Source organism: Anolis sagrei, chromosome 2 (genome assembly GCF_037176765.1).
Source record: "Anolis sagrei isolate rAnoSag1 chromosome 2, rAnoSag1.mat, whole genome shotgun sequence".
Taxonomy (NCBI): Eukaryota; Metazoa; Chordata; class Lepidosauria; order Squamata; family Dactyloidae; genus Anolis; species Anolis sagrei.
The window spans coordinates 300,895,176-300,920,175 of NC_090022.1; the positions used below are offsets into that span (position 1 = coordinate 300,895,176).

At 45.2% G+C, this 25,000-nt stretch overlaps 1 protein-coding gene across 1 annotated transcript in view; it reads right to left on the reverse strand.

Annotated features, from left to right (window-relative positions):
* The window catches only part of DNAI1 (dynein axonemal intermediate chain 1), a 186,220-nt gene that overhangs the window by 104,160 nt on the left and 57,060 nt on the right, over positions 1 to 25,000 (reverse strand). The window contains exons 10-13 of the mRNA XM_060761145.2: positions 21,515 to 21,599; positions 19,787 to 19,904; positions 17,228 to 17,271; positions 8,436 to 8,686 (exon numbers count right to left, since the gene is read on the reverse strand). Of these exons, the coding sequence (XP_060617128.2) occupies positions 8,436 to 8,686; positions 17,228 to 17,271; positions 19,787 to 19,904; positions 21,515 to 21,599 (498 nt within the window). The remainder of the gene's footprint in view (positions 1 to 8,435; positions 8,687 to 17,227; positions 17,272 to 19,786; positions 19,905 to 21,514; positions 21,600 to 25,000) is intronic.

A 25,000-nucleotide genomic window follows, 5' to 3' on the forward strand; every position in this document is an offset into this window, starting at 1 on the left:
GCTCATAGGCCGAGATGCAGTTAGACAGGTATTTTGGGCCGGAACCGTTTAGGGCTTTGTAGGCCAACACCAGCACCTTGAATTGGGCCCGGTAGCAGATCGGCAGCCAGTGGAGCTGGAACAACAAGGGCGTTGTGTGATCCCTGCGTCCCGCTCCTGTTAGTAACATGGCTGCCGCGCGCTGGACTAGCTGGAGCTTCCGGGTCATCTTCAAGGGCAGCCCCACGTAGAGAGCGTTGCAGTAGTCAAGGCGGGATGTGACCAGAGTGTGTACTACCGTGGCCAAGTCAGACTTCCCAAGGCGCACGAGCCTGAGCTGTGCGAATGCTCCCCTGGTCACCGCTGAAACCTGGGGATCCAGGCTCAACGATGAATCCAGAATCACACCCAAGCTGTGAACCTGTGCCTTCAAGGGGAGTGCGACCCCATCCAGCACAGGCTGTAACCCTATACCCTGCTCGGCCTTGCGACTGACCAGGAGTACCTCTGTCTTGTCTGGATTTAATTTCAGTTTGTTCGCCCTCATCCAGACCATTACAGCGGCCAGGCAGCGGTTCAGGACCTGGACAGCCTCCTTAGTAGCAGGTGGAAAGGAGTGACAGAGTTGGACATCATCTGCGTACAGATGACACCGCACCCCGAAACTCCGGATGATCTCTCCCAGCGGCTTCATGTAGATATTAAACAGCATTTAATATTTAAAAGAGACATCGAGATCTAGGCGGCAATTGTGGCTTTTCAAAAAAAGCTATCTGGACTCCTTTTTAAAATGCAAACGTTGAAGCACTGTGGCTAAATGAGAGATAAAGAATGCGACAGATATGTGCTGCAGGGGGAAATGAATGCTCCCAATAGGATGGAGCAGGAAAAACCTTCCTTCCCCAATGTTGGGTGCCATTTGCTCCATGGCTTCTTCTCCTCTGAGTGGGCTGGGGCTGTTTTGCATATACCTGTATTAAATATCAGATAGACTCTGAGGAAAGTTTGGGTGTCTGGGTTCGCCTATCTTCATTGCTTAGAAGGAACTTCCTTATGGTAAGGGTTAGGGTTAGGGTTAGGAGTGGCTGAAAGAGCTGGGCATGTTTAGCCTGGAGAAGACTGAGAGGAGACATGATGAGGGCCATGGATCAAGATGTGAGGGGAAGTCATAGAGAGGAGGGAACAAGCTTCCTTTCTGCTGCCCTGGAGACTAGGACACAATAGTGCAATGGCTTCAAACTACAGACCCACCAAGAAAATCCAACAACTGCTACGTTCAGCAAAGGAAAAGAGGGATCCTCTCGCTTCTGCAGGAGTCTACTGTGTACCATGCAGCTGTGGACAAGAAGTCTCCATAAGGACCACCAAACGCAGCCTTGCCCAATACACGAATCAAGGAACAGGAAAGGCACTGCAGAGTACTTCAACCAGGGAAGTCAGCCATAGCAGAGCACCTGAGGAACCCGCCTGGACACAGCATAGGATTTGAGAACACAGAAATGCTGGACCATTCTCACAACCACCATGTCAGACTACACAGAGAAGCCATTGAAATCCACAAGAAGCATGTGGACAATGACAACAGAAAGGAGGAAACCATGAAAATGAACAAAATCTGTCTACCAGTATTAAAAAAACCTCTAAAATTACAACAACAAAACAACACAGAGGAAACAATCAGGGACATCTAATCACCTCTCAACAAAAGATTGCCCCAAGCACTGCCAGGCCATCAAATGCTAATCAAGGTGGTCAGTTGAAACATTCGCACCTAGCTCCATCAGACAAGAGTCCTTTGTCCCACCCTGGTCATTCCACAGATATATAAACCCACTTTCCTAGTTCCAACCTCTGGAGATGCTTGTCATAGATGTAGGCAAAACATCAGGAGAGAATGCCTCTAGAACATGGCCATATAGCCCGAAAAACCTACAACAATACAGGATAGGAATTTCCACCTGAACATTAGGAAGAACTTCCTGACTGTGAGAGCCGTTCAGCAGTGGAACTCTCTGCCCTGGAGTGTGGTGGAAACTCCTTCTTTGGAGGCTTTGAAACAGAGGCTGGATGGCCATCTGTCAGGGGTGCTTTGAATGCAATTTTCCTGCTTCTTGGCAAAATGGGGTTGGACTGGGTGGCCCATGAGATCCATGAGGTCTCTTCCAACTCTATGATTCTAAGATAGGGGATGTGGGAGTCTTCTCTTATGTCCCCGGATGAGAAGCTGGAGCTGACAGACAGGAGCTCACCCTTCTCCTTGGATTTGAACCGCCGACCTTTTGGTCAGCAGTCCTGCTGACACAAGGGTTCAACCCATTGTGCTACTGCTCAAACTGCAGGAAAAGAGATTCCACTTAAACATTCAGAAGGTGAGAGAGAAGGCCAGTGGGATAGCTTACTGCCTGGGAGTCTGGTGGAGTCTCCTTCTCTGAATGGCCATCTATCAAGAATGCTTTGATGGTATCTTCCTGCCTGGCAGAATGAGTGGCTTCTGAAGGTCTCTTCCAGTTCTAGGATCCTATGGTTCTGTGAAGGGTGTTTTTCCTTCCCTCTCTCCAACGTGACCGAGACTGGCAGCGCTGACTGCTCTTCTTGTCCTCCCGTCAGCAAAATGGGTCACTCTCGCCTCCTCTGATGAAAAGCCCAGGATGCCTTCTCTTTTTCGCCTTTCTGCCCCAGTTCCCACAGCCGGAACACCTTCCTTTAATTCTTCCCGGGTTAATATTTATTTTGCCTTCACTGGTTGTCTTGGTGCTTAGCCAAGTGGGGAGTCTCACACGCCAGGACTCTTGCGTTCCCAGGCAAAGCGCAAGCCGGGGATGCTGACATCTTTTCAGCGTTGTGTATAAATAGGAATGAGGACACCTGGAGCCTCCGTTCTGTTCTGCTTGAGGGTGTTTGGAGCTATTTCCGTGGCGGATGCCGCGTGCGTGGGATGTGTAGCACGTGCCATGGGAACGGCTTTGGCTTCCCTCTGTTTTGAGGCTTGTCTGTGGATCCCATGATGCCCTCAGAGCCAGGAGGATCTGCTTCTTTCCCAGGAAACATCACATAAATAAGAGTTCATTCTCTTGTGTTCTCGAAGGCTTTTACGGCCGGAATCACTGGAGTGTTGTGTGGTTTCCGGGTTGTATGGCCAATGTGTTCTCGCAGCATTTTTTCCTGACATTTTCCCTGCACTGGTGGCTGCCATCTTCAGAGGGTCTGACAGTTTGATAGCAAGTGGAGTGCCTGTATATATATATATACTAGCCGTCCCCTGCCATGCGTTGCTGTGGCCTACCTGGGGGTTCTGTGTGGGAGGCTTGGCCCAATTCTATCGTTGGTGGGGTTCAGAATGCTCTGTGATTGTAGGTGAACTATAAATCCCAGCAACTACAACTCCCAAATGTCAAGATTCTATGTTCCCCGAACTCCACCAGTGTTCACATTTGGGCATATTGAGTATTCATGTAGAGTTTGGTCCAGATCCATCATTGTTTGAGTCCACAGTGATCTCTAGATGTAGGTGAACTACAACTCCAAAACCAAAGGACACTGCCCACCAAACCCTTCCAGTATTTTCTGTTGGTTATGGGAGAACTGTGTGCCAAGTTTGGTCCAATTCTATTGTCGGTGGGGTTCAGAATGCTCTGTGATTATAGGTGAACTATAAATCCCAGCAATTACAACTCCCAAATGACAAAATCATAATTTTTTGAGTGATGGTCACTCCTTGTGTTGTGAGACGTTTTGTTGCCAAATTTGGTGTGATTTCGTTCATTGGTTCTTTTGTTTTTAAGGTACTCATTATGCACAGAGTATTTATATATAGATAGATACCTTTGGAATAATGTCCAGGTTGGGGAGGAAAGAACCAGTGTCTGTTAAGCAAGTGTGAAAAGTGCAATTAGCAAGTTTGATTTGCAAGTGTTTGAGTGGGATCAATCCATTAGCATGTGAGTAACCATGAAGATAGTGTTGGAACATGTAAAAATCAGTTGGTGAGTTTGTAAACTGAAAAATGCAAAGCACTTAGCGGATTGGTTGGTCTACACCCAACAAGATAGCTGAGCCTGGGACTTTAGGTTTTCTGTGCAGGAGCTTGCCAAGATAGTTTCTGTATTTTCTGTTTCTGGGCTGCTGGAAGATGATCTCTCACATGGACTCTCAAGGACCATTTTGAATCTCTCTCAAAGGACATTTTTTGCAACTGTTAACATGACTGTATATATGTTGCTCTGCATAACAAAGAGTAAACACCTTATTCTTTACTGATCATCTGCATGGCATATTTTTTCTGTCTAATAGGACAGTGTGTGCATTGGTAAAGATGTGAATTACACGTGATTTTCATTCTGCCACAGATAGTATCGTCAGTGAGTGAGGGCATCTGCATGGAAGGAGCCAGGCCCTTTGTTCCCTTTGAATTATTGACTAGAGACATCCTTAGCCTGGGTGGTGTTCACTAGCCCTTGTTTACTTGCTGCCTGGAGACCTCCTGTGTCTGGGTGGCATTTATCAGTCACTGTCTTGATTCTAGTGTTTTTCAATATTGGTGGACAAATTTTGTTCATGTTCATGGTTTCTTCCTTTCTGTTGAAATTGTCCACGTACTTGTGGATTTCAGTGGCTTCTCTGTGTCACCTGACATAGTGGTTGTCAGAGTGGTCCAGCGTTTCTGTGTTCTGATGGTAGTCAAGCAAGTGGAGTGCCTTCTCTTTCTTCTCAAAGTAAGGCACAGAGCTGTTGAGAAGCCAGTGAGCTCATTCTTTCCAGTGATTCCAGCCACGAAAGCCTTCGAAAATACATTCTTTCCAGTATTTCACGGATGAAAACCAGGAGGCGTGCAGCCAAACCACATCAGGGTGTGGTCAACGTGTTAAAATTATTAACAAGGGATCACAGAATCATACAAATTGGAAGAGACCCCATGGGCCATTTGGCCAACCCCTTTCTGCCATGCAGGAAAAGCACAATCAAACAACATACGTGCAGCATTTGCTTCTGCCTGAGCCTGATGGGGGGAAAAATCAGAAAGAGATTCCTGATGGTAAGAGCTGTTTGAAAGTGGAATCTGCTGCTGACTCAGAGTCCAGTGGAGGCTCGTGTTGGCATCATGTAAATCACGTGTAGTTCATATGATAAATATGTGAGAGGAAGCCACAGGGAGGAGGGAGCAAGCTTGTTTTCTGCTTCCCTGGAGACTAGGACGTGGAACAATGGCTTCAAACTACAAGAGAGGAGATTCCATCTGAACATGAGGAAGAACTTCCTGACTGTGAGAGCTGTTCAGCAGTGGAACTCTTGCCCCGGAGGGAATGTGTTGGAGGCTCCTTCTTTGGAAGCTTTGAAACAGAGGCCGGATGGCCATCTGTCAGGGGTGCTTTGAATGCAATATTCCTGCTTCTTGGTAGAATGGGGTTGGACTGGATGGCCCACGAGGTCTCTTCCAACTCTTTGATTCTATGATCCTATGTTTTGTCAGCCCACACAATGTCTTTCCAGAGAAAGAAACTATGACACACAGATAATCAATAAAGAACAAGTAGTTTACACTTCGTAATGCGGAAGTACATATTTGCAATCATGAGCTCAGTTGCACTGACTCAAATGTCCTTTCCAAGAGATATAAATGGTCTTTCGGTGTCCATGTGGCAAACTTCCTTCCAGCAGCTCATGAACTGTTTCTGCAAGCACTTGCACAGCTCAAGCCTTAAAAATGTAACTGTAGGCAAAACTCCCAGGCTCAGCTATCTCCCTGGACATGGCCCAAGCAAGCAGCTTTGTGCTTTGCATTTCTAGTTATCTCTCTCTCTCTCTCACACACACACACACACACACACACCCACACACACACACACAAACTGATTTCGTTCCTTCTCTGGAGGCTTTCAAACAGAGCATGGATGGCCATCTGTCAAGTGTGCTTTGATTGTGCTTTGATTGTGCTTTTCCTGCTTGGCAGAAAGGGATTGGATACTCCTTCTGGTGTTATGATTCTATGACTTACATTGCTGGAGGGGAAAAACCCAATAAATAAACAGATTAAACAAAAAGCAAGTGCCATTCAAGAGCTGCTGTTCCCTTGCGCTCCTTTGAGCAGGAAGCCCCTGCCACAGCCCTGACAGCTCTTCTGCCTGGGGAGCGGTTTATAAATAACCGAGGACATTAATCACGGAAAGAAAACATCCCAGGAAAGGCCGCCTGGATGCAGCACCAAGGGCAGGGTGGCAACGCGTTACAGGAGCCAAACATCCGCACTGGCTTTCTCTAGGGGTGCATCCGGACTGCCAAATGAATGCAGCTTGGAACCACTTTTACTGCCATGGCTCAATGCTAGGTAATCCTGGAAGCTGTCATTTTAGAAGGTCTTTAATGCAAAGGTCATAGAACCCTAGAGTTGGAAGAGACCTCGTGGGCCATCCAGTCCAACCCCATTCTGCCTAGAAGCAGGGAAATTATTATGAGCAGGGGAATTCCTGACATGAAACAATTTGGGCCAGCTAACACCTACCAACAAATATGTGAGAGGAAGCCACAGGGAGGAGGGAGCAAGCTTGTTTTCTGCTTCCTTGGAGACTAGGACGCGGAACAATGGCTTCAAACTACAAGAGAGGAGATTCCATCTGAATATTAGGAAGAACTTCCTGACTGTGAGAGCTGTTCAGCAGTGGAACTCTCTGCCCCGGAGTGTGGTGGAGGCTCCTTCTTTGGAAGCTTTTAAACAGAGGCTGGATGGCCGTCTGTCAGGGGTGATTTGAGTGCAATATTCCTGCTTCTTGGCAGAATGGGATTGGACTGGATGGCCCATGAGGTCTCTTCCAACTCTTTGATTCTATGATTCTATGATTCTATGATTACCTCAGGTGGGAATCAGACAGTCTTTGAAGCTGCAAGGTGATTCAATGCTAATCAAGGTGTCCAATTGCAACATTCACACTTGCTTGATGTCTGCCTCAAGCAGACATTCTTCTCCCACCCTGGAGATTATTCCACAGTGGAGTATATATATATACTCCACTTGCCTAGTTTCCAACCTCTGAGGATGCCTGCCATAGATGTGGACGAAACGTCAGGAGAGAATGCTTCTGGAACATGGCCAGACAGCCCGAAAAACTTACAATAACCCAGTGATTCCAGCCATGAAAGTCTTCGACAATACAGCTGTAAAGTATTTTCCAATATATGGCTAGCTTGCAATGAGACATTGAAATCCACAAACATGTGGACAATTTCAACAGAAAGAAAGAAACCATGAAAATGAATCTGGCTACCAGTATTAAAAAACTCTAAAATTATAACAGTACATAAAGAACAAAACTCAAACACAGGGGAACTACAGACAAGAAACAATCAGGAACAGCTAATCACTTCTCAACAAAGAATTAACCCAGGCAGGAACAAGCCAGACCTTGAAACTGCCAGGCCATCAAATACTAATCAAGGTGGCCAATTGAAAGAGTCACACCTAGCTCCAACAGACAAGAGTTCTTTCTCCCACCCTGACCTTTCCAAAGGTATAGAAACCCAATTTTCCCAGCCCTGAAGTCTTCAAAGAATTCTTGGTGGGAGGACAGCATTACAGATCCACGGAACACCAGCTGAAATATCTTCAAGCCTCGGCTGGTAGGTCTACTCGATACCCAGACGCATTTGGAATCGCTAGTAGGACCCACACCGATGAGGCATAGATAGTAAACAGCCCGGGAGAGGTTAAAAAAGGTTTTTCCTACAGAGAAAGTTCAGTTAATCAAAGTCAGGTACCAGTCCATTGAGGACTAGACTAAGAAAGCCTTGAAGTGTTGTTTGAACCATTGAAGATTTGTTGTTTGTTCCATAATAAAGACTTTGTTGTATCATCAAAGACTCTAAAGACCATCACTTCAGAAAAATCCCTGAGAACCTTTCTCTGAGGCCCCCTGGCTTCCCGCTGGGCTTAAAGTATACATCCTATAGAAAAGTACAGCTGTTACAGGCCCAGCGCGCGACAGAACATGGCCAATTGAAAGGTTCACATCTAGCTCCAACGGACAAGAGTTCTTTCCCCCATCCTGGACATTCCACAGATGTATAAACCCAATTTTCCCGGTTTCCAACAGACCTCCCAACCTCTGAGGATGCCTGTTATAGATGCATAAGAAACGTCAGGAGAGAATGCTTCCAAAACATGGCCACACAACCTGAAAAACCTGCAACAACTCAGAGCTGGGTTTGTTTAGCCTGCAGAAGAGAAGATAGAAGGGTCACACCAAAGTCATCTTTCAATATTTGATGGCACGCCATGGAGGAAATGGAGTGAGCTTGCTTTCTGTGCCTCCGGAGACTAGACTCAGTGGATTCAAAATGCAAGATTCGGCCAAAACATTAGGAAGAACGTATTTTATGCAAGAGCTATAATAGACTCATGCTTCCCAAACTGTGTGTGCCAACTGTTAATGGGATTCCCTTTTTAGAAACGCTCCGATGGGACCCACCTGCCAGACGGGGTCGGAGTGCTTCCCGGACTTGGTGGAGCTCTTGTATCCCGGCTGGGAGCCCACGGGCTTCTTGAGGTTGTAGATGGCCACGTTCCCATCGTAGAAGCCCACCACAATGAGGTAGGGGTGGTCCACGTGGATGTCCAGGCACATGATGCCGCTCTCGCTGTTGAAGATGTACTCTGGGAAGGAAGGGTTCTTCAAGGTGTACAGCAGCAGCATTCCCCGGCTCTGCTTCATGAAGTCGTCTGCGCAAAAGGAGGAGGAGGAGGAGGAGGAGGAAGGAGACAGGCAGGTAGATCAATTGATAGAAAGATAGATCAGGCATGGGCCAACATCGGCCCTCCAGATGTTTTGAACATCAATTTCCATAATTGTAGGAGTTGAAGTCCAAAACACATGGACGGCCGAAGTTTGCCCATGCTTAACCAGTAAAATCTATCATGCAATCAACAGGCACACAAAGCAATGTGTAGGTCTGTGCAATGTGATTCAAGCCCTATGAGGAGCGGCTTAAAGAGCTGGGCATGTTTAGCCTGCAGAAGAGAAGACTAAGAGGAGACATGATGAGGGCCAAGTATAATGTCAGTGTATGTTAATGTATGTAATATGTTTAAATGTAATTTCATGCAGTAGAAATATGGTTGCCATAAGATTGTATTGCTAGGATGTTTGTTTATACAAGAGGCTGTGAGAATGTAACCCTGAGACACTTTCTGAGTGTAGCTGTGAGAAAAATTTGGGAGTGTCCCGTATCAGCTGCGGTTTTGTTTTCGTTTCGACTTCCTTTGTCCTGCGTTCTGTGTACTTCATGTCTGCTCGCTTACTGTAATGGTTGTGTTTGGAATTGCTTAAGTAAAAATTGAGCCTGCTTTATACCAGATGACTCCAGAATCCATGTTTTCTTCTAAGCTTCTACAAAACTTCTGCTGATGCTAACATATAAATATGTGAGGGGAAGTCATAGGGAGGAGGGAGCAAGCTTGTTTTCTGCTGCCCTGGAGACCAGGACACAGTGAAACAATGGCTTCAAACTCCAAGAGAGGAGATTCCATCTGAACATGAGGAAGAACTTCCTGACTGTGAGAGCCGTTCAGCAGTGGAACTCTCTGCCCCTGAATGTGGTGGAGTCTCTTCCTTTGGAAGCTTTTAAACAGAAGCTGGGTGGGCATCTGTCGGGGGTGATTTGAACAGATTTTCCTGCTTCTTGGTAGAATGGGGTTGGACTGGATGGCCCACCAGGTCTCTTCCAACTCTAGGATTCTAGGATTCCTGTTCTTGTGTTATTGTTGCACCTCAGCAGGAGTTCACTTTGCTCAAAGCACTCAAAGCACAGGAAGCCAAACGTAGTAACAAAGAGTTCATTGAAAAAACACTCAGTAAAAAGTAAAAATCCAAATATAGGTAGAAAGAGTGAGTCCCAAAAAGCAAAAAATAACTCTCCAATACAAAGGTTAAAGCTTGAACATGAATCCGAAAACAAGGAACAAAACAAGAGCTTGAATCCAAAGTCCCCTTCTTGACTTCAGCCTGGAGTTGCTTGGTTGCATCTGTCCTGGATTGAATCTGTGACTTGTTGGAGAACTCGTGCTCACCTTCCCAGGGCCACGGAGCCCATTTCCAGACGTCACATGCAACTCCTAGAATGATTCCATCAGTGTTGACTCCGAAAAATCTTGCAAATCTCTTGGAAAGACAAGCGGACAACTATCAGCATGCTGGAAGAAGCAAAGACCACCAGCACTGAAGCGATGGTCCTCCGCCATCAACTATGCTGGACCGGCCATGTTGTCCGGATGCCCGACCACATCTCCCAGAGTCTGGATCCTGCTTCAGACCAATTTCTCCCAACCCTGCTATTTATTTATTTTATTTATTTGCTTTACTTCTATACTGCCTTTCTCAGCCAAGAAAGGCGACTCAAGGCGGTTTACATAGTAAAGGTTAACACAACAATATCAAAAAGCAGTTAAAACACATTATACAAGACATAACAAATCAAGCAATCATTAACATAGACGTGCGCCTACAAACAAATTGCAAACAAATTGCAAACAAATCAAAATCAGAATCCGCAATCATAATCCTTTATACCAATTCCTATGTTCAGTTGTACCATCTTACTGTGTTTCATTGCACAATTAGCCAAACGCTTGTTCATAAAGCCAGGTCTTGACCTTCCTCCAGAATGCCAGCAGTGAGGAGGCCTGTCTGATGTCCACAGGTAGGGCGTTCCACAGCTGGGGGCCACCACCGAGAAGGCCCTGTCTCTCATCCCCGCCAACCGCGCCTGCGATGCGGGCGGGACCGAGAGCAGGGCCTCCCCAGATGATCTTAATGTCCTAGTCGGTTCCCTGCTATACCCCTGCGAGACGTGGACTGTCTATAGATGTCACATGCAACTCCTGGAACGATTCCATCAGTGCTGCCTCCGAAAAATCCTACAAATCTCTTGGGAAGATAGGCATGGAAATGTCAGTGTGCTGGAAGAAGAAGCAAAGACCACGTGCATTGAAGCGATACTCCTCTACCATCAACTCCGCTGGACCGGCCACATTGTCTGGATGCCCGACCACCGTCTACCAAAGCGGTTGCTCTACTCTGAATTCAATAACGGAAAACAGAATGTTGGAGGACAGGAAAAGAGATTTAAATATGGGCTCAAAGCCAACCTTAAAAACTGTGGCAGAGACACCGAGAACTGGAAAACCCTGGCCCTTGATCGCTCCAGCTGGAGGTCAGCTGTGACCAGCAGTGCTGTAGAATTTGAAGAGGCACGAATGGAGGGTGAAAGAGAGAAATGTGCCAAGAGGAAGGCGCGTCAAGCCAACCCCAACCAGGACCGCCTTCCACCTGGAAACCAATGCCCTCAATGCGTGAGAAGATGCAGGTCAAGAATAGGGCTCCACAGTCACCTACGGACACCAATCCTGGAAGACAATCCTACTCGGACAACGAGGGATCGCCTAAGTAAGTAAGTAAAGTAAGTAACTTCTGCCTTCCCCCTAATCCTTGTCCCTCCTTCTTCTTTGGCTGCTTGGCTTTCCCTGATAAAGAAATCCAGCCTCCTCCTTGGAGCCAGTTCCTCTGCACCCTTTCTAGTTGCATCCACTCTCTTATCCAACAATTATTATTCATGCCTTTGAGTGAAAATGCCTGGTGCTTCGCAGAGGAGCAGCAAAGGTGTGGATGGAGATAAGGCTGCTGCTGCTGCTGGGAGCAAAGGCACGGGTTTCTTTGCTCCGCTCCGCTCTCCAAATGGAGCTCCCGAAGGCCAGGCCCAGCCTTGCCAAAGATTTAATTCCAGCTCTTTCCTCCTTGGAGGGTCTTCCAGCCTTTGCTGCACGGGAGGCCCTTTGACTCCTTAATGGAAATGTCTCAGCCGTCAAGCGAATTCCACGTGCGCTTTATTCTCGAGAGCAGGCTATGCCTTGAATGTTACCTTTCTCAATCTGTGGGATGTGGAAAACCATATTTCTGATCCATGGCAACTCTCACAGGGAGCAATTTTCTTAGCAGAGTATTATTCAAAATTCTTGCCTTCGCTTTCTTCTGGGGTTGAAAGAGCTCTAAATATCCACACACCTGAGCAGAAAGGCTTTGTTTAACAGCCATTGGGGGAGATCATCCAGAGTTTTGGGGTGCGATGTCGCGGATGATGTCCAACTCTGTCACTCCTTCCACCTGCTACTAAGGAGGCTGTTCAGCTCCTGAACCAATGCTTGGCCGCTGTGACGATCTGGATGAGGGCGAACAAATTGAATCCAGACAAGACAGAGGTCCTACTGGCCAGTTGCAAGGCCGAACAGGGCATAGGGTTACAGCCTGTTTTGGATGGGGTCACATTCCCCCTGAAGACACAGGTTCGCAGCTTGGGAGTCCTCCTGAATTCATCACTGAGCCTGGAACCCCAGGTTTCGGTGGTGACCAGATGGTAATTTTGTCAGTGCCGATTGTGTTTAAGTACATGCCAAGGTCTTTAGGCACTGCATTATTATTATTATTATTATTATTATTATTATTATTATGTTGTTGTTGTTATTATTATTATTATTATTATTATTATCTCTTTCATAATAAGTTGAGTTGATCCACACTTGCTGATACTAGCAATCTGGGAGCAATACCTTTTTAAAGTTCTTAATAAGACCAGGAGAATTGTTTATAAAGGCTGAGAGATAAAGAACTCAAGTACTAAACAACATAAATCCTGCCAAGTGGGGACTATCATGATCTCAATTGATTTCAGTCACTCCAGCCCAGTGTTTCTCAACCTGGGGGTCGCGAGGGGGTGTCAGAGGGGTCACTAAAGACCACCAGAAAACGTAGTATTTTCTATTGGTCATGGAGGTTCTGTGTGGGAATTTTGGCCCAATTCAATTGTTGGGAGGGTTCAGAATGCTCTTTGATTGTAGGTGAACTATGAATCCCAGCAATTACAACTCCCAAATGTCAAGGTCTATTTTCCTCAAACTCCGCCAGTGTTCACATTTGGGTATAATGAGTATCTGTCCCAAGTTTGGTCCAGATCCATCATTGTTTGAGTCCACAGTGCTCTATATACATGTGAACTACAACTCCAGAACTCAAGATCAATGCCCATCAAACCCTTCCAGTATTTTCTGTTGGTCATGGGAGTTCTGTGTGCCAAGTTTGGTTCAATTCCATCGTTGGTGGAGTTCAGAATGCACTTTGATTGTAGGTGAACTATAAAGCCCAGCAACTACAACTCCCACAGGACAAAATCAATACCCTCCCCCAATCCCACCAGTATTCAAATTTGGGTGTATTGGGTATTTGTGCCAAATTTGGTCCAGTGAATGAAAATACATCCTGCATATCAGATATTTACATTACGATTCATAACAGCAGCAAAATGACTGTTATGAAGTAGAAATGAAACTAATTTTATGGTTGGGGGTCAGCATAACATAAGGAACTGTATTAAGGGGTCGTGGCATTAGGAAGGTTGAGAACCACTGCTCCAGCCCCTTTCCTTCCTATCCATAATTTTTCCTTATTCTTCTCCCTTCCATTGAAAATAGATCAGCGTACTTTTTGGCATTAAAAATATTAACTCTCATGATTGGCCCTTCAACAGCAAGAACTGGCAAATGAGCCTGTGTTGAGTTCATCCTGTTTTCATGAATCAGTGGAAACCCTGGCTTAAGCATTTATCAACACCGGCTGGACAGGCCACGCTTCTTTCAGGATTTTGGAAGCCTTTCCTCTCTCGGTTTGCTGCTCACTAAGAGTGCCATCGTGTGGCAAAAGCTTCCACAAGCAACTATTGCTCCACCAATCATTTGCAACTATCGCTCCAACACATACGCAGATAGATAGATAGATAGATAGATAGATAGATAGTAAGTAATGTGGAAGTTCACACATTGTTTTTAGAATCTGGTGGAATCCTGTGTTGTCATAGTATTTCTGGACAAACCAGAATCAGTTCTGGATGTCCATGCATATCACAAAATGAATACATGAATGTTGCATGGATGGAGAAACTTCTCCAACAGTGTTTCTCAGGCTCTCCAGATAGACTCTGAACACAAAGGTTTGATTCAACTCGCATTGAAACACAGGCAATAATCTAAATCAAATCGGAACATGCTCTAAGGGAAGCATCGCTTCAAAATTTCAAGAGACATTCCCAAGTTCCCATGCCATTTTAAGTGTTATGACTCCATCCAAAAACTCCTTTGAATTCCCTGCGAGAGAATCCCACTCTCAGAACTACAATCCCCCAGAATCCCTTAGGCTGAAGTTGTGACAGTTCAAATGGCACAAAATGCATATTGCAGATCCATTTCTGAAGTTTATTATATGTCTGATTTATATTGATCTGGAAGATACTTGCAAATATCAAACATCATTATTCTATTGACCTAAGTTCCTCACTGCAAGCTAACCATATATTGGAAAATACTTTATGGCTGTATTGTCAAAGGCTTTCATGGCCATAATAACTGGATTGTTGTAGGTTTTCCGAAATATATCGCCATGTTCTAGAAGCATTCTCTCCTGATGTTCCGTCTGCATCTATGGCAGGCATCCTCAGAGGTTGTGAGATCTGTTTCAATTGGCCACCTTGATTAGCATTTGATGGCCTGACAGTTTCAAGTTCTGGCTTGTTCCTGCCTGGGGGAATCCTTTGTTGAGAGCTGATTAGCTGTCCCTGATTGTTTCTTGTCTGGAGTTTCCCTGTGTTAGAGTTTTGTTCTTTATTTACTGTTATAATTTTAGAGTTTTTTAATACCGGTAGCCAGATTTTGTTCATTTTCATGGTTTCTTCCTTTCTATTGAAATTGTCCACATGCTTCTCTTACTCTGGAGGTTTTTAAGCAGAGTTTGGATGGCCATCTGTTGGGAGGGATCACATTGCATCCTCCTTCATGGCAGAAGGGGGTTGGACTGGATGGCCCCTGGGGTCTCTTCCAGTTCTGTGATTTTATGAAGATTCATTCCTGCATGGAAAGGACTGAGTATAATAAATCTAAGCTCCAAGGTTTGAGGAATGTTTCTCACCTTCTTAAAGTGTCTGTATCTATAATGAAGTTATCTTGCGCAAAAGAAAATGAGGAGGGAAATGCTGTTCTGTGCAGGCAATCACTTCTGCAGAGGCTGCCTTGGAGCGCTGATGAAGGATAGGCTTTGAAAGGAAAAGGCAATCATGGTCAAGCCCCACACTGAGCTGATTGAAGGCTGCAATCCTTTTGCCTTCTGGGAAATCAGATCGTTATGCTGCGACTTTGCCAGAGGTCACGATAAGCACGTGCTCCTCCACATGTGCCATGTGCACAGGTGGGTAAACAGCGCGCTGGACCTCAGCCGGCCACAAATCTATAGAGAAGTCCAGGAGGGATGAGAAAGCTCCCCAAGTCCAGCCAAAACTGGGAGGCAAAGCAGCAAAAGGTCTGGAATGGTATTAGTCAGCCTGGGGAGCCATGCGCAAGAAGCGATAAGGACACATCCAAGAGTGCTGCAGGAATGAGCAGAAGTAATCTCAGAACCACTGGGAATAAGCTTTGAAAAGTCTTGGAGAACAGGAGAAGTCCCCTAAGACGACTGCAGGAGGGCAAAGGAAGTCCCGGTCTTCAAGAAGGGAAAGAAACAGATTAGAGAGATGAATGGCCAAAACTAACACAATGAATTGTCAAAGGCTTTCATGGCCAGAATCACTGGGTTGTTGTAGGTTTTTCCAGGCTATATGGCCATGTTTTAGAGGCATTCTCTCTTGACGTTTTGCCTGCATCTATGGCAAGCATCCTCAGAGGTAGTGAGGTCTGTTGGAAGTAGGAAAATGGGCTTATATATCTGTGGAATGGCCAGGGTGGGACAAAGAACTCTTGCCTTTTGGAGCTAGGAGTGAATGTTTCAACTGACCACCTTGATGGCCTGGCATTTTTTGGTAGTGTTGGGGTTCAGCCTGAGTTTGAACTTGAACCTGATTCTCTGTTTGTTCCTCCTGATGCTAATGAAAGTATATTTACTGATGCTAGTGGAAATGTACCTCATGATGCCAATGCTCCTGAAATTAGTGAGGAAGAAACTGCTGTAGGTTTGGAAAATGCCAATGTTCCTGAAATTAGTGAGGAAGGAACTTCTGTAGATTTGGAAAATGAAAGTACCAGTGTTCCTGAGAATGTTTCAGAGGGAGACCTTGAACTTTCCCTCCCTTCTGCACCTGTTAACTGTAATGACAACAGAAGGGGCCAAATTTGGCAAGACAGGAGTAAATCCCTCCCGAATTCAAGAATTAAAAACATTGGCTTCAAAACAGAAGGGCAGTTCACGGAACCAATTCTTGAGTTTTAATTGCAATACGCCGAGCTGACTTTCTCAGTTCAGGCATCGTTTCAGAATTGATGAAGACCTTGGCAGTTCTCCCGGTTCCCTGGCCATAGTTTGGGAAGATTTCTAGGATATCAAGTACGGTTAGTGGATTGCTAACAGGTTCCAGTATTTCCCAGTGAGGCTTTTGGTTTTGCTTTGTCCATTTAAATTCATGTTTGCTGATTTTGCTGTGGCTTTTGACTTGCATTTTTCCTTTATTTTGTAACCATTTTTCTTCAATAAAAAATGATTGTTTTTCACAGCCAAGTGTGGTGGAGAGTTATCTTAGGGCCTCGTTCCCTGCTCTGGATTGCAACAGGTGTGGCTTGTTAGTGCCGGGGGAATTTTTTGTTGAGAGGTGATTAGCTGTCCCTGATTGTTTCCTCTCTGTTGTTTTGCTGTTGTAATTTTAGAGTTTTTTAAAATACTGATAGCAAAATCTGGCTACCAGTATTAAAAAACTCTAAAATTACAACAGCAAAACAACAGAGGGGAAACAATCAGGGACACTTAATCACCTCTCAACAAAAGATTTCCCCAGGCACTGCCAGGCCACCAAATGCTAATCAAACATTAACACCTAGCTCCAACAGACAAGAGTTCCTTGTCCCACCCTGGTCAGCCAATAGAACGGCAAGAAGACCCAGGTAAATTGGTCTGTTGCACAATAAAGGAGCCTATGGGGATGGCACTTATTAAAGCCATTGAAAATAATCTGGTGGAAGCACAGTGAAGCACACTTTATAGACATCTCCTGCAGGCCCAGGAGCAAAAAAAAGGCATTCTATGCATACTAATGATGAGTATGAAAATAAAAGTCATGGTCATGAAACCCTTGGGTGTCTGAAGCAGAACTAGGGGAGTGCAAATGCCACTTGGCAAGTGCAAATGCTTACAGCCGCCACCAAGAGCAATTCATTTCAACCGCCGTACTTTTGGGTCAAACTTACAAGAGCCGTGTCCCACGATAAACAAATCCTTGTACTTGGGGTTCCTGCAAGGAAAAAGAAATGCAAAGCTTATGTTAGCAGCCTGAGTGATATTCTCCACACATCACAACAACACTGGTTGCTCCAAATGCGCCTATTCTGACAATTAATATGTTTTGACAGAACTGGAGACAGGAAGACACGTGTCAGAAGAGCCCCAGTGCTCCGACTTGGAAATAGAATCAGAAAATCACAGAATTCTGGAGTTGGAAATGACTCCCAAAAGCCATCCAGTCCAAGCCCATTCTGCCAGGCAGAAAGACACAATCCAATCTCTATAAGCAGATGGCCATCCAGCCCAAGATAGATAGCTGTAGATATTATTGATAGAGAGAGAGAGAGAGATGATTGAGTGTTGGAGCTCAGCCTGTGATTGTGTTTCAGGATCAGGGTGCTTTGGATGTGGGGAGTGATGTCAATGAGTTGCAAGATGGCAATGGTTTGGTCAGTGATCTTGATGCAGAGAATGACCAGGAGATCCCTGTTCCTAGTTTCCCATCAGAGTGTCCCTGAGGGGTGTGGGGATGATGGTGTGCTCCCTGAATTGCTACCAGAGAGTTCCCGGGATTTGGGGCTTGAAAACAACTCGGCACCTGGCCCAGCTGCAAAAGTTAATGAGCACATAGATAGACGGCAGGAGATTAGTCAAAACAGACAAGCTGAACAGTGGCTTCGTCATTCTGCCATGCTCCAACAGAAAAATATAAGGGAATCTCAACTAAAGCGAAACCAATTTCTGAGTGCTTGGGATAGCTTAATGAGGGGATAAAAGTCTCAAATACGGGAAATGTAGCCAGATGAAGCATTGTTTGGAATCAAGTTAAGTTCTCGTCCTTGTTTCATGGAAGCCCTTCTGGGAAGATTCATGCTTAAGTATTTTTTGTTTCATGGTTTTCAATCTTGGATTTAAGATTGCATACTCATGCCTTGGATTAATGTTTCCTCGTTTTCTGGATTTTAATAGAGAAGTGTGGACTTTGTTTTCATGGACTTTGCTTAACTTTACCCTGGACTATTTTGTTCCTGCTTATCTTCTTACCTAATTGATTTTACCTATTTCCTTAAAAGTGCTTTTTACTTTATTATCTCCAATAAAAGGATTGTTTTCCTATCCAATGTGTGGTGTTTAAAGTCAGATGGCTTTTCCTGTCCTGCAGTGCAACATTGAGAGACATACATGATAATACATCATAGAATCCTAGAGTTGGAAGGGACCTCATGGGTCATCCAGTCCTACCCTCTTTCTGCCAGGCAGGAAAACTCCAACCCAGTGGTTCTCAACCTGGGGGTTGGGACCCCTGGAGGGGTCGCAAGGGGGTGTCAGAGGGGTCGCCAGAGACCATCACAGACAATATTTTCTGTTGGTCATTCTCTGTTTCTGGCCTAATTCTATCATTGGTGGGCTTCTGAATGCTCTTTGGTTGTAGGTGAACTATAAATCCCAGCAACTACAACTCTCAAATGTCAAGGTCTATTTTCCACGAACTTCACCAGTGTTCACATTTGGGCATATTGAATATTTGTGCCAAGTTTGATCCAGATCCATCATTGTTTGAATCCACAGTGCTCTCTGGGTGTAGGCAAACTACAGCTCCCAAACTCAAGGTCAATGCCTACCAAACCCTTCCAGTATTTTCTGTTGGTCATGGGAGTTCTGTGTGCCAAGTTTGGTCCAATTCCATCGTTGGTAGAGTTCAGAATGCTCTTTGAATGTAGGTGAACTATAAGAATACATCCTGCATATCAGATATTTACATAACGATTCATAACACTAGCAAAATTACAATTATGAAGTAGTAATGAAAATAATTTAATGGCTGGGGGTTACCACAACATGAGGAACTGTATTAAGGGGTCGCAGCATTAGGAACGTTGAGAACCACTGCTCCAACCAATCCCTCCCGACAGATGGCCATCCATCCTCTGCTTAGAAACCTCCAGAGAAAGAGACTCCACTGGACTCCCATGGGGCTTATTCCACTGCCAAACAGTGTGATGGCAAAACAGATCAGCCACTTTGCACACTGCTTACAGATACCGAATGTTTGCTCATATTTTACTCCTATGTCCAGGACCCTATATCAGTCGACCTCATGGATAAGACGAGGGCAGGTTTGGGAATCAAAACCCTCTTATGATCATCGGAGAGAAAACTTAGGGATGTGTAACAAAAACGAAGCACAGGAAAACAATGCCAAGGGACTTACAACATTCCAGCAAACATTTAGGCTCACCTTGAAGATGGAATGAATGAGAGGCCAAAGAGCTAAGGCACAATGCTTGTACTGAGTGGTGCATAATACGTCAACCAAGGACTCCAGGCTAATCTCTGAGTAATGTATTGCCGGAAAGTGGACTATGGCAGGCATGGACAAACTTTGGCCCTCCCTCCAGGTGTTTTGGACTTCAGCTCCCATAATTCCTAACAGCAGTGGGGGTTGAAGTCCAAAACACCTGGAGGGAGGGCCAAAGTTTGCCCATGCTTGGTCACTATGGAAAGGCAAAGGACTATGGACTGACCAGCAGAGGGCGGTGACGGCCAGGCGCTTGGCCTTGTCGTACTGGAACTTCCAGAGTGGAAGGAGGGTCCCCATGTTGTCCCGGTAGTCATCAGAGGTGTCCTCGTAGTACTTGAAGTCTGTCATAAAAGGGGAACAGTTGAGCTGAGAATGAGAGGGGCTTCGCAGAGGTAGTCAGCAGCGAGTGCCAAAGACACAAGGAATCAGACCAACTGGTAAAACATTTTTTGCTGCATGGCATCTAAGGGACATACATCTACTCCTGCTCTTTGTATTTGTTGTCAATTATGAAAGGGGATATTATTATGCATACTCTTTAGAAAACAAAGGTCACTTGTGGGGGATGAAAGGTCGTATGAATATACTAATCCTGCCACAGTTGCAGGTTTTATTTTTGTGGATTTAATATTCATGGATTCCATTTTAAGTGTTCACTATAAGAATCTCTAGGTCTCCCAGTGTAACTTTATGGTCAACTGTGGCACAACTGGCTGGGAGTCAGCTGCATTAAGGTCACTACTGACCAAAAGGTCATGAGTTTGAAGCCAGCCCGGGTTGGAGTGAGCTTCTGACTAATTTGTGTAGCTTGCATCTGTCAAGTAGGAAATTTAGGTACCACTTATACGGAGAGGCTAAATTACGATGCCATAAAAATCTCCAGCAAGCATGCAAAGAATGAGGAAGTACTTCTTCAGTGTCACAAATGGATGGTGAAGCAACAGCTCCCCTGGTGGCCAGAATACCCTCATGAAAAAGCTGGTATGTTAAATAGCCTCTGTGTATGTTAAATAGCCTCTGTCTATATATTTTGTGTGTCTATGGCATTGAATGTTTGCCATGTATATTTACTTTGTAATCCGCCCTGAGTCTCCTGCGGCGTGAGAAGGGTGGAATATAAATATGGTAAATGAATAAAACTTCCTCTGGTCATGCAGGAGGAAGGAGGGCATTTCTGGAGAGAAACACCTCCCTAGTGTGATTCTAGTCCAGCTTCCAACAGCAGACGTTGACCATGGACTCAGCCTAGAAGACCTAGAGATTCCCAGAAAGATGTTTACCCAGGTTCATAAAAAAACCCCAATTGCATTATTCACAGTTTCTCACTTCCACAGGGGTCATGTGCCCCTAACCCCAGAGAATGAGGAGGGCTGGCTGCATATAACACCATTGTATAATAACGCCACTTATCTCAATTTTCCTATACTTGTGTTGATAAAGGGAGGGATGGAGATACATTTGCTATTCATTTCACTACTACCACCTTGTGGCTCCATTCTTTCACACATTACATTCTGCTCTTGAACTTGGCCAAACTTTAACAAAAGTATTACATTTCTAACTGTTGTTCTTGTTAATCCCAATTCACTGTCACTGCTGTAATTATTGACATGATCACATTTATTTATACCCCATCTTCCCCTCCAAACTGGAACTCCGGGCAACTCAGCAAGTCAAACAAATATCTCTGTGTATCCAGTTTGCATGCCTTCCAAAATGGTACATTTGTATTTAATTAAGTCACGGTGCAAAAGGAACCCAGCTCCGTGTGGAGAATTCTGTTTTACACTGGGTTTCACTAAATTATGCATTTTACTGCTGCTCACAGAAGTGGAAAGGCCAGAGATACTATGGTGTGTGATCACTGCAGTCTGAATGCAACGGAAATCAAGAGAGGAAACATGGACCAGGCTGGGTCTCCGGATGGCTGTCCTCTAGAACCATCTCCCACCTTGAGCAATGTCATCAAAGGTGTTCTGGTTGACCATTCGCTCCACGATCTTTGCAGCCTTGGCCACCTTGGTGATGTCATCACTCTGTTGACAAAAGAAAGACAAGGAGAAGGAGCCATTAATATATATATATATATATATATATATATATATATATATATATATATAATCTTTATTGTGAGAATTTTTACAGTACTTACTTACTTACTTAGGAGATCCCTCGTTGGACAAGTAAGATGGTCTTCCATCATGGGTTTCCTTGTGGGTCCGTATGTGGCTGTGGAGCCCTATTCTTGCTCTGAATCTTCTTCCACAGTGAGGGCATTGGTTTCCAGGTGGAAGGCGGTCCCGGTTGGGGTTGGCTTGACGCGCCTTCCTCCTGGCACGTTTCTCTCTTTCACCCTCCACTCGTGCCTCCTCAAATTCTGCAGCACTGCTGGTCACAGCTGACCTCCAAATGGAGAGCTCAAGGGCCAGGGCTTCCCAGTTCTCAGTGTCTATGCCAGAGTTTTTAAGGTTGGCTTTGAGCCCCTCTTTAAATCTCTTTTCCTGTCCACCAACGTTCCGTTTTCCGTTCTTAAGTTCGGAGTAGAGCAACTGCTTTGGGAGACGGTGGTCAGGCATCCGGACAACGTGGCCGACCCAGCGGAATTGATGTTGGAGGACCATCTCTTCAATGTTGGTGGTCTTTGCTTCTTCCAGCACACTGACGTTTGTCCGCTTGTTTTCCCAGGAGATTTGCAGGATTTTCCGGAGGCAGCGCTGATGGAATCGTTCCAGGAGATGCATGTGACATCTGTAGACAGTCCATGTTTCACAGGCATGTAGGAGAGATGGGAGGACAATAGCTTTATAGACAAGCATCTTGGTATCCCTACGGGTGTCCCGGTCCTCAAACACTCTCTGCTTCATTTGGGAAAATGCTGCACTTGCAGAGCTCAGGCGGTGTTGTATTTCGGCGTCGATGTTGACTTTGGTGGAGAGGTGGCTGCCAAGGTAGTGGAAATGATCAACATTTTCTAATGTTACACTATTAAGCTGTATCTCTGGCATTGGAGAGGGGACGGCTGGTGACTGCTGGAACAGCACTTTGGTTTTCTCGATGTTCAGTGACAGGCCAAGCTTCGTGTATGCTTCTGCAAAGGTGTTGAGAGTGGCTTGTAGATCTTCTTCTGTATGCGCACAGACGACATTGTCATCAGCATACTGTAGTTCTATAACAGATGTTGTTGTGACCTTGGTTTTGGCTTTCAGTATTTTTACTGGGGGCTGATCTAATATCAATTTTTACAGTATTAAAATATAGTTTGGATAGGTTGTTGGGGAAGTGGAGAGAGGGAGGGGTCATGGGTAGAGGTAGTGAAGAGATGGGGGAGGGAAGGGAAAGAGAGAGAAAAGAGGAAAGAAGAGATACGAAAAAGAAAGAAAAAAGAAAAAAGGTATATACAAAGATACAGATAATGGAGAGAAAGATTAGAATGATAGGTGGAGCTCCAGTCCATTTCACAGGGAAGTATATCAGTTCTTGTATCTTTATGTTCTCTTTAGATGTGTATATAAATATATACATCCATATATATCCATATATGAGCTGTGGTGTTGGAGGAAAGTTCTGATAGTGCCTTGGACTGCGAGAAGATCCAACCAGTCCATCCTCCAGGAAAGAAAGCCCGACTGCTCACTGGAGGGAAGGAGACTAGAGACAAAGCTGAAGTCCTTTGGCCACATCATGAGGAGACAGCAAAGCCTAGAGAAGACAATCATGCTGGGGAAAGTGGAAGGCAAAAGGAAGAGGGGCCGACCAAGGGCAAGATGGATGGATGGCATCCTTGAAGTGACTGGACTGACCTTGAGGGAGCTGGGGGTGGTAACGGCCGACAGGGAGCTCTGGCGTGGGCTGATCCATGAGGTCACGAAGAGTTGGAGACGACTGAACGAATGAACAACAACATATATCCATATATTCACACACATCTATATGTGTATAGTTATAGATCGGCTTCTTCTTTCCTGTACCTCTCCTTTCCTCCTTTTAAATCAATTCTGTTATCTTCTTTTCTTCAAGGTAATTTCTCACTGGTGGCCAATCGGTCTGGTGGACGTTGTTCTGTCGCCGCTGGGCCTATAGCTAGTTGACTTTAGATATAGGATGTGTAACCTTTACCCAGCGGGAAGCCAGGGGCCCTAGGAAAAGTTCTCAGAGGCTTCCTTTACAAAAGGAATCTTCAAATGGCTTAAAAGGTACAACAAAGTCTTTTATTAATGAATCAAACAGGAATTGTAAATTGCTTTCTTGTTAAAGTATCAGTTCTCTCAAACTTGTCCGCAGGGAACAGGCACTATCTTCAATAACTTTCTTCAAAGGAAAATTCCCCTTTTTAACTTCTCCCAAGGCTAACTAAAATCCAACCCTCACTGGTGTGGACTCCTCTGCCAGGCCGAACTGCTTCTCGAAACACTGAGAGGACCTACCAGACAGGCGATGGATGTTCTTTAGAGTTGGCTGTCTTCCTGGAAACTCCCAAGGCTGTAGGAAGGAATCCCTGGAGTTCTTAGGAGACCCTTAAAGCTGTGGGAATGCGTCCCTGGCATTCTTTCCCTGGAGCTCTTAAAGGTTGAAGCCTTTGTACAGGGGAAGTAAATACATCCTATACATTGGCTAACCTTGCTGTGACTGACTGGAAAAGGCTCCCTTCCCTCCAAAGCCTAGAAAGGGGGTGGAACCAGGGAACCCAAAGATAATTGACAGGTGGCTTGCCCTATGAATGCAGCCAAAGGAAGCCACCTATCCGCAGAGTCCCTGAAACTTAGAACTATAAACAAATGCTCAGTGCAAAGCACTAAATTGGAGCTCCTGGAACAGCTGTTCCAGAGCAGACGTACAAAAAAGTAAAGAAATTTTGGAAAGACATACATGCACATATACAAAAAATATTGATGATCAAATTTGAATTAAAAACTGAATATTATTTATTATGGCAACCAAGATTATGGCAACAAGAATGACTGACAACTGGAAAATAGAGGGAGAAAATGTGGAGGCCGTGACAGGGTTTGTATTTCTAGGCGCAAAGATGAGTGCAGATGCAGACTGTGGCCAGGAAATCAGAAGACGCTTCCTTCTTGGGAGGAGAGCAATGTCCAGTCTCGATAAAACAGTGAAGAGTAGAGACATCAGACTGGCAACCAAGATCCATTGCCTAGTCAAAGCCATGGTCTTCCCTGGAGTCACCTACGGATGTGAGAGCTGGATCTTAGGGAAGGCTGAGCGAAGGAAGATCGATGCTTTTGAGCTGTGGTGTTGGAGGAAAGTTCTGAGAGTGCCTTGGACTGCGAGAAGATCCAACCAGTCCATCCTCCAGGAAATAAAGCCCGGCTGCTCACTGGAGGGAAGGATACTGGAGACAAAGTTGAAGTACTTTGGTCACATCATGAGGAGACAGGAAAGCCTAGAGAAGACAATGATGCTGGGGAAAGTGGAAGGC